The sequence below is a fragment of the Monodon monoceros genome, unplaced genomic scaffold (genome assembly GCF_005190385.1).
Source record: "Monodon monoceros isolate NGI ecotype Baffin Bay Population unplaced genomic scaffold, NGI_Narwhal_1 Super_Scaffold_6, whole genome shotgun sequence".
NCBI classification, from domain to species: domain Eukaryota; kingdom Metazoa; phylum Chordata; class Mammalia; order Artiodactyla; family Monodontidae; genus Monodon; species Monodon monoceros.
In genome coordinates this window covers 84961993-84977265 of record NW_021703783.1, presented here as the reverse complement: position 1 = coordinate 84977265, position 15273 = coordinate 84961993, and the positions used below count along the sequence as shown (strand labels likewise).

Sequence of the window (15273 nt, the reverse complement as noted above, 5' to 3'; positions counted from 1 at the left end):
CCCAGCACCACTTACTGAACAGACTGTCTTTTCTCCACTGTATATTCTTGCCTCCTCTGTCATAGATTAATTAACCATAAGTGTGTAGATTTATTTCTGGGCTTTCTATCCTGTTCCATTGATCTGGGTGTCTGTTTTTGTGCCAGTACCATAATGTTTTGATTATGGCAGCTTTGTAGTATAGGCTGAAGTCAGGGAGCACGATTCCTCCAGCTCTGTTCTTCTTTCTCAAGATTTTTTTGGCTATTTGGGGTCTTTTGTGTTTCCATACAAATTTTAAAATTATTTACAATTGCCAAGGTATGGAAGCAATCTAAGTGTCCATCAACAGATGAATGGATATGTGGTGTATGTGTGTGTGTGTGTGTGTGTGTGTGTGTGTGTGTGTGTGCATGTGTGTGTATATATATATACATATATTTGTATATATATATGTATGTGTATATATATATACACGCACACACGCACACACACACACACACACACACAATGGAATACTACTCAGCCATAAAAGAGAATGAAATTTTGCCATCTGCAGCAACATGGATGGACTTGGAGGGCATTATGCTAAGTGAAATAAGTCAGACAAAGACAAACACTGGATGATATCACTTAATGTGGAATCTAAAAAATACAACAAATTAGTGAATAAAACAAAAAAGAAGGAGACTCACAGATATAGAGAACTAGTGGTTACCAGTGGGGAAAGGGAGGGGGAGGGGCAATATAGGGGTAGGAAAAAAGGGTTATTATGGGATTATATGAAATCATGTGTGAAACTTTTGAAAACTGTAAAGTACCATAGAATTTAAAGAATCGTTCATTCAGTTAAAAAAATAGTGAAAAAAAATTTAAACAGGTTGTGAAACAGTGTGAACAAGACAGTCCCTCCTTCACTGCTGCCACCCTCGTCAGGCCACCATCCTTTCTTGCCTGGACTACTGCAGACAATCCTCCAGTTGGCCTCCTTGCTTCCACTCTTATCCCTCAACAATCTATTCTTCACACAACAAGCCAGAGTGATTCCTTCTAAATCATAAATCATAGCAGGTCATTTTTCTGCTCTAAATTCCCAATGGTTTCCCATTACATTCAGACTCTGCATCACCCAAATATTGTGTCACGGCCACAAGGTCTAACACAACCTGGCTCCTGTCCACCTGACTCATTTGCTATTCCCCTTCCTCACCGCTCATTCTACTCCAGCAGCACTGGCCTCTTCATTATTCTTCAAATGTAGCAAGCCCACCTGCCCCAGGGCCTTTGTGCTTACTGTCAGCTCTGCCCGAAACATTCTTCCACCAGGTATTCACATGGCCCTGCCAAACCCTTCACCTCCTCCGAGAGGTGCGCCCCAATCACATTCTCTAGAGGTGCCTTCCTCCCACCCCAGCATCACAGTGCCAGTGCAGTCTCAACTCTCACCTTGGTTTTATGTTCTTCAGAGCACTTGTCACCGTTTGCTATTAAAGTACACATTTGTTATTTCTCTAATTATCACCTGTTTTCCCCAGAAGAAGTAAATGCCGCAGAATAAGCACTTCATCTCCTTGTCACTGTGGCCCCTGCACTAATGACCCTGCCTGCCACAGAACAGATACTCAGTAAACGTCTGTCACAGAGCTGACTCATGAGCCTTTAGAAAATCCGTAGTAAGAGTTTAAAAAGAGAGTGAATATTTAAGTGCTTTGACAGTGGAAAGCTTTTTTTTTTTAATATAAATTTATTTTTATTTATTTATCTTTGGCTACGTTGGGTCTTCGTTGATACGCATGGGCTTTCTCTAGTTGCGGCGAGTGGGGGCTACTCTTCGTTGCGGTGCACAGGCTTCTCATTGCGGTGGCTTCTCTTGTTGCGGAGCATGGGCTCAAGGTGCACGGGCTTCAGTAGTTGTGGTGCATGGGCTCAGTAGTCGTGGCTTGCAGGCTCTAGAGCACAGGCTCAGTAGTTATGGCGCACGGGCTTGGCTGCTCTGAGGCATGTGGGATCTTCCCAGACCAGGGGTTGAGCCCGTGTCTCCTGCATTGGCAGGCAGATTCTTAGCCACTGCGCCTCCAGGGAAGTCCCTGCATAAAGTCCCTGAGATAAAGACCTCTTTATCTCAGTTTTCTTAGTTGTACAACAAGGGGGTCAGACTAAAGTTCTTTCCAGCTTTAATAATAAATGATTCTAATTCCTCCACTGTATGGCTGCTCACAGTAGAATTTCTAGAACTCTGTCACCTAATGCCATTCTATCATTAACTGAATAAAGCCAGATGTAATTTTTCCTCCTAGCTATGCTCGAAAATGTGACAAGGGATGAAAGCTGGTGGGTGAATATGGTTTTAAGCCCTTTATGAAACTTTCAACTAACAAGCTAAAGTAGTGTTTCTCAAACTTTGCAACTGAGATGAATGGCAAAGAAGTGAAAACACTTATTGGCTGGGGGCACTGGGGAAGGTGGTGCAGACAGAGCCTACAGCTGTCCATAGGAAGCAGGGCACAACCCATCCAAATCTTCCAGTAAAATTATGTTCAGAAGGTCCACCAAATTGATTCACTGGTTTTGCATACTTTCTGGTCAACTACTGCATTATTTCTGGATGAGAAGCAAAGACTAAAATGATCAGTTTAGCAGTGATAACTGTTTTTTTTGAAATGAACCATAGTTACTTCACTGAATCATTTTTGAAATGGACCATCACTCTTGCCCTGTAATGCAATTTCCTATAACACCTCAACTATGATACACCTAAAGAAATCCACATTATTACAGTCTAGTTAGGTCATTTGAGAAAGCAGGCAATATTTTTAACAGATACAGATTTTGGCCATTTTCGTCATATCTGGATAGTCTATTTGCAGCACTAACATCAAGCTCTGTGTTTTCACGCATGCTTCCACGCTGAGTTTCACTTGTGCTCAAGCAGTTTGAAACCTCAGAAGAACGGTATAAATGCTATGTCCCAGAGTTTTATCTGGCATAAAATATGTAAGTGGGTCTTAATTTAAGCAACTGATTGGATCCTTTAAAACCATGTGTGAGTCAAGTTTGAAAACCTGATCATTCAGGGTAACCTCAGGGACATCTGTTTCTCCAGGGAACCAGGAAGACCCAGCGCTCTGCTGTGTCTCCCTTCAGGCTGCTTTCCAGCCTCCCCTCAGGCTGCAGCCGCTGCCTCTTCCACTTCCCTGAACTTCCCAAGCTCTGCCCCTTGTAAGGTGTTCAAAACCCTTCTCCCCTGCACGAAACACTCTCCAAATGTCTCTTCTCATCCTTCGTATCTCCACTGAAATAGCCACCTCCTCACAGGGGTCTTCTAACCTATTCTTTGGTTTCTTTTTGGTGAGAGCTATTTGTACTTGTGTTGATTTGTTTTCATTCCTTTATTCAACAAACATTTATGGAGTGCCTGCTGTATGTCAGGCTCTGTGCTAGACACTGGAAATAAAACAGTAAACGAAACAGACAAGCCCTGCTCTCAGGTAGGTTACATTCCCACTGGAGAGACAGATAGTGTGATATTATACGGTATTATTACATTACTTGATAATGATGAATGCTACAGAGAAAAATACAGCAGGAAATGGGCAACACTGAGTTGTGGTTTTAAAGTAAGTAGTCAGGGTAGGCCCTGCTGAGAAGTTACTTTTTGTCTTATTTTTTAATGTCTAGTAACAAATCTCAGTGGTCAGCCCCATAGGTCAGGGACCATGTCTATTTTGTTCACTGTTACATGCTTAGTACCTAGCACATGTTAGGTGTTTAACACGTCATTGGTGAATGAACGCGCAAATGTTACGCCTCAGGCTACCTGTCAGAGCACTAAGTATCTGATATTCATCACAGTAGTGCAGAGAAAGGCCAACAGTTAAGAGATTTTGTATTATAGACAACTGATGTGTTCTTTAAAAGCTGTGCAGAAATCCTATTTTGGTAAGTAAGATCTTTCTACTTTTTAAATGGGAGCCTTATTGCCAAAAGGGCACTCCTTAGTTTATTAGTTTTCTAAATTTGGACTTTCTTTTCTCCCCTCCCCCAGTTTCACTGAGATATAATTGACAAATAACATCATGTAAGGTGTACAACGTGTTGATGTGATACACACATACCGCAAAATCACTACCACCATAGCTTAGCTGCCACGTCCACCATAAATCTGGATTTTCTTGTATCAGATTTCTTAAAGGAGTAAAGCCATATATCTTAAGGGCTCTTATGCCTTATCATATTTTTACTTTTATCCTTTTACTTTAATAAAATCATACTTTTACTTTAATAAAATCGTAATTTTCCTTTAAGACGTCTAAACACATACTCACCCCGTGATGCCAGAGGTAACATAGTCTTTCCCCAAGTAGTTATAACCATGGCGAACGAGGTCCTCACACACATCCTTCACTTTACTGCCTCCAAACGCAGTGCCGTAGTGGAATCTGCCGTCTAACACGCCGGCCTTGCCCGCCAACAGCTCTATTAACTTTCCCACCTGTGGGATGTGAACAAATTAAGTGAGCACCTTCCTGTGGTTTAGGAATTCTGTTTATTTAGCTCTGGCCTGTTTCTTCCAAAAGATTATAAGACTACTACTATTAATAAGAGTGATAAATCAGTAGTAGCAAATATTTATCCTCTCTTACTGTGACCTAAGTTTACGCCTCCAAGACCCCGATGGGATAGGTACTATTACCTCCCTCAGTTTACATCTGAGGAAACAGAGGGGTTAAGCAACTTTGAAGTCCCACAGCTGGTAAGTGTCGGAGCCAGGATGACAGAATGGTAACCACAGAAAGGGAGATACATTGATACATGGGGTTCTTCTGTTGAGGGGTGAGTTCATCACTCAGAAGACTGCCCTCGAAGGGAAGCCCAGACCTCTCCACACCCCCTCTGTAGAGGAGATTAGCCCCCACTGTCAGGGTCTAGGGACCTATTTATTTGGCAAGAGGTAAAAGGGCCCTTTCCGAAAACCAGTTTCAGGGCCCCATCTCCTCCGCTCACTACAAACCAACTGCCTGCCTTTTTCCTTAAAGGCAGCACCTCTGAAAACCGTACTAACTGGGCTTCCCTGGTGGCGCAGTGGCTGTGAGTCCTCCTGCCAATGCAGGGGACACGGGTTCGAGCCCCAGTCCCGGAGGATCCCACATGCCGCGGAGCAACTAAGCCTGTGCACTGTGGCTGCTGAGCCTGCACTCTAGAGCCTGCGAGCCACAACTACTGAGCCCGTGTGCCACGACTGCTGAAGCCCGTGCGCCTAGAGCCCGTGCTCCGCAATGAGAAGCCACTGCAATGAGAAGCCCGTGCGCTGCAACAAAAACCCAGCACAGCTAAAAATAAATAAATTTATTTTTTTTAAAAAAAGATAACATTCCTTCCTAAAACAGAAAAACAAAACAAAACAAAAAAACCCGTACTGACCGTCATTCGAGATGGGAAGCCATGGGGGTTCATTATGATGTCCGGACAGATGCCAGAATCACAAAATGGCATGTCTTCCTGAGGGACAATCAAGCCACAAACACCTGGGGGAGAGAAGATTTCATGCCACGTAGAGCCAACCGGCAGAAAGGAAGAACACAGTACTTAATTGGGATCTCCCTGCTGCCGTCTCTATTTCCACTGCTCTCAAACATTCTCCGTGGTCTCCATCAAGAGTAATAAAAGCAACTTCCAACAATCCTGCTACACGAACAGTTCAAAAACGACTGTCCTTGCAGAAAGGCACTGCAGCCTGCGGGTCGGCCTTCTGGCACGACACACAACGTGCCGTCAGGCCGTCTGCCCGGCCTCTCTTGCCCCAGACAGGGGAGAGCAGTGGCTTCCCCACGCCCCAGCCCCATCGTCGTTCCTGACACTGCAAGTCAGCGGCAATCTCGCTCCTTGTCAGCCAGTCTGTGATCTGCTACCTAACGTACCCACAGCACAGGAACGCGAGTTCTCTGATCACCAGAACTGACTGGGCAAGGGATGTGTTTAGACTGTGGTTTTAAAACCTGGGACAAGGAGTCCTTGTGAGTGGCTGATGCACTGACAGGTCTACCTACTGGCTGCCGAGCCCTGGCTGGTGGGCTGGTTTCTGCCAGGGCTCCCCTGGCCGAGCCTAAGCTGCCCTAGGGAACTGTAACTCCTATAGCTTATGGCATGCTAGAAAAGTGACCTCTGATCGAAGTTGTAGAGTTGAACAAGAAAATTAAATGCCAAATTACTCTTGGAAGAAAAGGCTGGAATTAGAAATGAAATTCTAAGAACGAAAACCAAACCAAACCCCACCAGCTCTCTGCACTCTACTGACGGTCTCTTAAGTTAGTTGTACTTTATTACTCCCTAAATATTATTCTAACCTGTAAGGGATCTTATTGCTTAAATAGTTTTAAATTCCTCTGATTTCTTTCTTGGTAGAACGACTATACGGGTACAGTTTTAGATTGTTCACCACAAGCTACCTAATTCAGAATTAGAAAACTAGTGTACAATGGCACTGGACCAGGAAAAAAAATGCTTTTATATTTCTTAACATGAACTTTCTTTTCCTTTGTATACAATGTTATCAACCATCTGCACCTACTGAAAAGAAACTGTTCTAAAAGAAATGTTTCTTTCCTCAGTTTGATTTCTACATAATTACTCAAACTTTTTTAAAATAAAATTTTTGTGCATGTTATAATCACCAAGACCTGAAGTCTAAAGAAAAAGAGTGCCATCTGCCTATTTAACATCGGTTATCAATGTTCAGATTTCCAGTGGCTATGAACTATATGGTAACTCGGTTTATGAAGTTGAATCCTAGAGCATGCCTTTTTGGTTGAAATTGTATTGTTTATTATAAAGAACATATGCTTTCCTACATTAAGCCCAGAAACATTCAGTTCACTTTATTTCAAATTCAGCTACAATGTGTTAGAATTTAAATCAAGCAGAGTCTGTGACCCTCCTTTCTCCCCTCCAAAAATCCATCTTTGTCCACACTGAAATTATCTAACAAAACACTAGGGCTACTGGGAAATCTACTCTGAAAGACATCAAACTGTAAATCTAGGTGCAACCGACAACAACATTGTTTAGCAGTGGACAAAATGTTAAAAACAGCAAGTCCTAAAGAGGCCAGTCCCTGGGACGTGCTTGGGTGAGAATGTCACTTTGGCTGGTGAGGAGGTGGAAGGTTCAGCTACATCCCTTAAAAACAAAACTGAAGAAAAGCCTCGGCACCCCTTCAGCAGCAGTTCACAGGGGGATGCTGGCGTCTGCTCAAGAGGAAGCTGCCTGTTCACCCCCGACAAGAGAAGGTGGGAGTGAGGTGCAGGAGGTACAGAAACCCACTGCGGAAGCAGGACACACTCATATTGGGGGAGGGTAAGGAGTGGGATGATTTGCATTTTGTATTCTCAGTCTTAGTTGACAAGTTTAATCAAGCAAATTTAACTTCATTTTGTTATTAAAATGTAAGCAATGCTCCCTCCCCTGAAATCTGAATCTCCAATAACTCTTCTTGAAGTCTGATTAATATTTGGTATAGAGATTCCTTTCTTGGGGAGTTATTTTCTTATCAGCCCTTTTCTGACATTGCAGTTTAAAAATACATTGGTTATATAAGTCACTTACAGATTTTTTTTCATTCCATTATAGGAATGGCTTTGGCCACATCTGAATCAAGGGCACCTGTAAGCCAAAAATTAAATCTTAGCTAACTTAAAATTACTTTAGGCTCTGAAAACCCTTTTATATGCCAAGATGGTTCCCATAGCAGACAGGCCTGTGTTGTTTGTTTTGTGTGAAAGTGAATGATAAAAGATCCATGAAATCGACACAGAAAGCCAGAACAGCAGAAAGAACTGAGGGCTCTCCATCATTGCGGCTTCTACCCTCTGCTGACTTGTGGAACAATGGAAGCTACACATCCAACTGCAGATCTAACACAGCTGTGCATTTCATTAGATGAAGAGCACTAGTGACACAAGTAAATAATTAACTTATTCTGGTCCGCTGACTGTGCTTATGAGGCCAGTCATAGCTGACAGATTTTAATACAAGTCAACACAAAGAAACCATAATGAGCTTAGAAGTTAAAACAAAATATTTAGACAGAATTTGATGATCTCGAATCTCAAATCAGACAAATGATTTTTTAAAGTTTGTATTTTACTGAATTCATTTGGTGGGGGGAAGAGAGTTCTCAATCTTAGAACCAGACTTCTCTTTCTTTTTTTAAAGGTATTTCTGTTTCAGAATTATTCAAATCCTTAATTAAAGTAGGAAGGTTTTTTTCTTATTTTTCAAATGAAAAATTAAAACTCTGGTTTCTCCAGGGACAGAGGCATAAAAATCTCTTCCAATATTTAGAACTCTTAAAAGTTATAGTTAGTTTCCTTTAACACTGGTTTAAAAATGTAAATGATATGCAGTACGCTTCAGTGTGTTAACACTCCCCTGGATCCTTGAAAAGGGGATGGACTACAAATAAACCATATCTAATGGAAACTGTTGTGAAACAATTACTGATTCATACCTTAAATGCTTACACAGCATTTCAGATTTTAAAATAAAATTTCATCCCTCCGGCTCATGCTGGTGTCTCGACTCCATTGTTTATAGCACAACCTCCTGGCAGTGAATTGCAAATACACCAGTTTAACAGGACCGGGAACACTTAATGCCCTCATAGGGGCCAAATGGGAATTAGACCACAGATTACACTACTCAACTTTTAACAAATGAAAACAGACAACAAGGAAAAACTGGAACACAGAAAGTTAGAGCAGAAAGGTTCTACAGATACCCAGTCATTAAAATATTACTCCATCACTGTCAATCTTAATTTCAAGTTGTAAAGGTAAAGAATTTAGGGAGTCTCAGGAAGCCACAAATCTCACCGCCAAGCCACACAGGAAAGGCAAATCTGGGGATCCACTGCCACGGTTCTCTGTGTCACGGCCCCTACACTGGAGGCTCTTACACCAATTTGTCATTTCTATTTCTGTGGCCTCGCAGAACACGTAAATCGTTTAAAGAATACCCAGCAAAAGTCCAGTTAATCTGACAAATCACTCTTAGAAAGTATTTCTAATTGTAAACAGCAATTCACTTGTTCAAAAGTCATTTGTGGACTTTTTTTTTTTTTAAACTAGTCTTAGTGTAATGGATCCATCTCAATCCAAATAGGAAAAAAAAAAAAGGTAAGAACGTGAGAAAAAAGATAAGGAAGAAAACTAAAGCATTATATTACCATATAAAGACAGGAAAGCAAGTAACAATTGGCGAAAGACAACTGTAATAACATCTTTAATCTGAGATCTGTTTTGGGTGTGACTTTAACGTGTTGAGAACCAGCTAGCAAAGGGTTTTCTCTTTTGCTGATAGCCAGGTCTCCCCTTAGGATCACACTCTGCTTCACCTTTTAATTAAAAAAATTTTTATTTAGCAAGTCTACCTTCTATGTAACCACTTTTGGATTAAATTTATCACTCTCAGGTTGATATATATTTTCACTCTTCCTTTTCTGAGTGAGAAAAGAGAATCATTTCCCTCGATGCCCTCAGTTAATAAGCTGCGTGACAAATGCTGTGACGGAGGCAGGGGATACGAAGAGGTTCAGAGACTTGAGTCCACTCGAGAGGTGTCCCACGCAGAGGAGCCTAACTGAATACTGACCATGAAAACACCTGGATAGTTCAGCTTACCAGGTTCTAATGCTCTAAGAGATGCAGAGCAAATCAGGCAGTATGTCCTGCTGAAATAACACTAATCAGAGTCTAAACTGCCTACTTTCTGTGAGTACCAGTTAGACAAGACGTTTCTTTTTCTGCACAGTTTAACACTCTGTCACTAAGCAAAGGTGAAACGATGCTCCGATGCTTCTCTATCAGTCCTAGTGCAAGAAGAGGGTTGGTGTTTGCTGAAGGAGTGATCACTGTATTAATGCCCAGTATTAATGAGGTTCATAAATGGGGGCCGGGGGGACGCGATCTATAACGGGCTCATCACCCCTTGGACACTCAGACCTGTGTAGGGTGGGACATCCTGGAATTGGGTGACCTTAATTTGTCTCTGTGCTGTTCAACTGATATTGTTACCTTGGGGATAAAGCACCACTTTCTGGTGAGCCTTAGCTGTTTGGTCTTTGGAATGGGAATAATTAGCACCTATCTCATGAGGCAACTGTGTTAGAAGAACAGATGAGCTAATGTCTGAGAGGTACTTTAAGGTCCTCAGAGAACGGCGGCATCTAAATACAAGGAATTATTATTATATAAGAAACCTAATTACTCTCAGCAGGAAGCAAACTAGCAACGCAAAGGAGACCAACTTAATGAATGGAAGGGGCAGATGCAGTTGCACTAGCTGGCTGAAGAGACCGAAAAGCAGCTCACTCCGCTGGGTTCAGATCATTTCACACGATCAGGATGGTGTCTCCTAAGGACGTCAGAACTTCACAGGACCTGGGCTGCGGATTTCCAGGGCAGAGTAGCTTGCTGCTGCTGAATATGGCGGTAAACAAGGCCGAAGAAGCAGGAGGAATGCTTTCAAGTTCGACTGTTCGTGTTAAATAAGAAATGTTTCTACTTTGAACAAACGCATCTCGATAAGCCTTTACATATTCAGAAATGTAAGTCTCTAAATCAAAACGTGAAGGCTAACACAGGTGGTTGCTCCTTTCTTCCTTTCCCCCTTTCCAGTTATTGAATTAACCTTCTTTTATTCTCACACCACCACCTTAAATAATCCCAAGGGGGAGGGGAGGAGACAAAAACTGTTGAATCATATTAGCTTTGTTCTGTTGTTGAATCGCTTCCAGATCTATCACATCACTTGCCATATCCCGGTAGACATAATTTTAATTCGGCTCTTCCTTACATGTTAACAGATAAATAATGCATAAGAAAACTTGATTAGCTTTCTTATTAAAACATCACTCTAAATGAGAGGAGGCGCTAGAAGACAATACAGTTTTTACACGGCTTTCCCATGAGCAGTTGAATGGTTTGATGTGATAAATTTGCATAGTCTGAAGCACACAAAGGGCTGATTAATTGAAACCCTTACAATGCTTCTGGAAGCAGCTATTGTAAAACAATAACCATAGGAACTTTACAAAATACACATGGCTGAATGTGTCAAGAGCTTAATAAAATGTGTTGAGGCTACACTATTTGGAAACAGAATTGGAGATTTTTATTCTGGGCCATAAAACACTAAACACCCTAATTTCAAAGCTTTACTTGGATATTTACTGAAAGGTCAGAGGGTTACTGGCTAGCTACCGAAGACCAAAATTTGTTCTTAAAAAAACTAAAATAAAACCTTCTCGAGGTGTCTATGTGGACAAAATAATCTTGATTTCAAACATTAAAGTAAGAGTTGCCAGAACTTCTTTTTGGAACAAAACTCTGAAGAACTGTCTGGCATCATATACCTTATCTTGGGGCTCACACTGTTAGCTCCATCGGCCCCCTTCTCCCCTCCCACTTGGAGTCTTTCATTCAAGCAGGATCAAGCAAAGTAGGGAGGCAAAGACATCCAGACTTTGAAGCTGCAGACTAGCAGAGGGGATTTTAGACAGTCTCAAGTGCTACATGAGTACAAGGTGTTATTATTATTACTTTAAATCAGAGTCTTTTCATTCTCTCAATTTTAGAGAACATAATATAGAGAATGGAAATAACAAGTGAAGGTCTGGAAAAGGCAAAGTTTTTGCCCAGCCTTGTTTAACAAACAAACTTTCCTCTTGGCTTTTCTGCCACACACAAATTAATATTTTCTTACTTCCCACAGCCTCTTCATACCTACTGTATAAAGATTCTTCAATGTGTTGGAAAGTCAGGGTAGACTTTTTTTTCTTCTAATAAACATTCAGTTAATATCTTAATAAATTAATTTAACAGGTTGCTGAATAACTTTTATTAATGCAAAATGGAGGCAAGTGACCTTATAATGAAACTTTTGTTGAACAAGAGAGGGCCAAAGACGAACCTTCCAAACAATGTTACCCATAAATGCATAATCCTTATGAACCAATACTGTGAAAAAACTGCATTTAGTAAGACTATATTTCTATTTTAAAACAAAGTTTGACTTCACTCCACTTAAACTAGCTGTCTGAGGATTTAGGGGGCGATACTGAGGAGTGTATACCGTTATCTCAGATTTGCAGTTATTAAAAAGCTTCTGTTTGCCAGGACAAACACTCTTGCTCAAATACAGTTTTTCCTCTCCTTTGGAATACTGTTTGGTATTGCTGCCGATTCTGTGATCTACAGGACCTTTGTTGGAGGTGCTAATCCTTTTTCACATGAGAGACTGAGAAATGTTCTTTCAGAGAAGTGATATATTGCCTTTTTTCCCCCTACATCAAAGGAGTCCACTTTTTCCTCCCTCATTGTGAATGGCAGCAAAAGTAAGAGGAAATCTGGAAATATAATAATTTGGTTTCCTGAGCAATGAAATGAAATTTAACTTGGGGAATTCCTTAGGCTGACAGATAATTTTTGTTGAAGGATTAAAAAATAAAACAAACAAACAAAAAACCCAACTGAGCAGGAAATCTGCTCACCCTTCTAATAAACGCACTAACCATCATAGAAAGCAAGGCTCAAGATAAAAGTGTTTGCCTTTGATGAGTTCCCTTCATATAGAACTTATGCCAAAGTTCAAGAGGCTTACAAAAGTTATTTTGATTTTAATAAGAATTCTAGTTCCAAACATGACTCCAATCAGCATTCTATGTGAATGTGTCTTCCTATCTTTAACTCTATCTATAAAGCTGTTCAAGGAAGAATGTGAAGAGAAAACATGAAGAACATTCCAGACCCATCTCTGCTCTCTTTTCCCCTGTGGAGCATCATTATGCATCTATTATGTAAGTCATGGCTTCACTCTGAAGTACGTGGAAGTCTAGAACACTTGGGAAAGGAGATCAAGACTTTGGGGTTCTAATATTTTCCCACCACCACCCGAATTTAAAACAAAACTAAACTTTCCTTCCTTGGTAAACAAACATACAACAATTTCATAACTTTGGTGTACAGGTTATTACTAAATCATCTCACCTTTTCCAATATTTTGCATACTACTAAAGGATGAACTGTTCTCGAGATTCTTGACCAAAGGCCAGCTCCTTTGAGGGGGAGCTGATTCACTGCGCATTTACTGATGAGATGCGCGGCGGACCTCACAAAGACCCAAAGGACGAATGTACCTCATTAAAATTCTTTGAATTTCTCATTGGAAAACTATGTTGGAATTCCCTTACCTAAAAAGTGTGCTGTGAATGAATATTACCTGCTTTTCAGGCTGGAGGAGTCTTCATGTTAATTGTGACACCCTCTTCCTTACAGAATACTTTCTCCTTCCTCCACGCTTGGCTCTCTCTGCTTGGTCCTCCTCCATTACCCAGGTCACAGAAAGTGATGCTGTTTACTGGGTCTGTCACATTTTTAACAGCTACTGATCAAACACTTTCACTTCTCCAGTGGGGCTTCTCTGTCTGATCGATTACATTCAAGCTTTGCTTAGTACACAGCACTGATGCTGATTCCCAGCTACTTAGTACTGACTCTCCTGCCCCAGATCACCCACTTATTGTGGCCTCTTCAATCTTCTTGCTGAGCTTTTGTAACATAGAACACATAGCTACCGCTGTTTAGCTTCCTCTTCACATTTATTTCATTTAGCTACTAATTATCCTACCACCTTTGAAGTGAACAGGCTTGAGCAGGAGAGACACTCATGTTCCGTGAAACTAAATTTTCAAGTCTCCTTTAATTGTTAGAAAGGGTATTTTAAGAGGCATTAGGTACAGAAATGCCATCTACGTAGTATGCATATACAAAAAGAATTCCTAATAACAGCTTTGTCAAAGTAAACGTTTAACAAAAGACAAAAATCAGGACATCTGCAGGGCCACATCGCTTTCTAAACACTGAGAATAACAAATTCAATGCTCTAAGTGGAAGGGGCAAAAAGAGATGGGCATAAAGATGACCTACATCAGAACAATCTTTATATTTTCTCATAGAGAACACACGTGTGTCAGCTTGCAGATGTTACATATATATATATATGTAATTTCCAAACAATTCTATATTTCAAGAGTAAAAACTAAGTTCAACTAACTACTGCACTTATGCTGGTGTATATCTAGACCAAAACTGAAAGAAATCACTGTAGGAGTCACGGTGAGACACATGAAATTTTCATCAGCTCATTTCATGACAACCACAATAGCATAACCGACATTGTGGACTGTTCTCCGTTTCATTCACATTTTTACTTGCTGGCATCCAACTCTTTCAGGCCTCACCCAGCTCATCTTTGGGTCCCATGCTTAGGGCTGGGTTGCTGCACGGCTCCATACAGACGCCGCCAGCTGTGCCTGCAGCATGTGAATATTCCAAATCAGCTCCCCGCCGGCGCTGTCCAAGCCACGCCCCTCAAGTACCCCTCCTCTTCTGGCTCTATCACATCTAGCCAGATGAATCAGGAGAATAGGAAAAGTGGAGAACTCAAAAATTTACTTCCTCTTATTTATGCTCAAATTCTTGATAGATTTGGGATTTTAACCAAAGCTACCAAGCCTGACCAGAGGGCCAATTAAAGAAGGGAGTGGGGACAGTGTTTTACAATGAGGTGATTTTAGAACTTATACCTGAATACCTTAAAACACAGCTCTGTGTTAGGAGTATATCTTAATATGGGGGTTTTCAGGAATACCTGAAAACACAGCTCTGTGTTAGGAGTATATCTTAATATGGGGGTTTGGCAGACATTTCTAAAACAGGGTATGTGAGGATACTGCTTCCCCTGGAGTGGTGGCAGGAGTGCTATGTGAAGCTGCTTATCCAGGAAGAAAGGGAATTTTGTGTCTCATTAAGGAAATATTAGAATTAATATTTAAATTACTAATATTAAATATAATATTAAGAAATGTTAGAATTCTGTCCCAAGGAAAGGTTGTGTCTTTCCCAAGGGGAAATCTCAGGAAATATGGCAACCTTGGGGGCAGAGTGGTAATGGGATATCAAAAGAGAAAAGAAACACCTCAACTGGAATTAACAGAATGGGCAATGCACTTGGAATCAAAACTCTGGATTTGAGTCCTGACTCTGCCAACACTAAGCTGTAGCAGGCAGGCAAGCTACTCACAGCTCTCAATCTCCTATTCTGTATAGTAGAAATAACAATACCAACTAGAACTGTAAAGGTTAAAGGATGGAATATAGATGAAAATGCTTATAAACTATTAATACACAAAAGGTAAATACTATAAATGCAGGTGACTCCCAAATTTTATCTCTAGTC

At 41.0% G+C, this 15273-nt stretch overlaps 1 protein-coding gene across 1 annotated transcript in view; it reads right to left on the bottom strand.

Moving 5' to 3' along the window:
* The window catches only part of POLR3B (RNA polymerase III subunit B), a 115095-nt gene that overhangs the window by 9806 nt on the left and 90016 nt on the right, over window positions 1-15273 (bottom strand). The window contains exons 24-25 of the mRNA XM_029205893.1: window positions 5401-5504; window positions 4305-4471 (exon numbers count right to left, since the gene is read on the bottom strand). Of these exons, the coding sequence (XP_029061726.1) occupies window positions 4305-4471; window positions 5401-5504 (271 nt within the window). The remainder of the gene's footprint in view (window positions 1-4304; window positions 4472-5400; window positions 5505-15273) is intronic.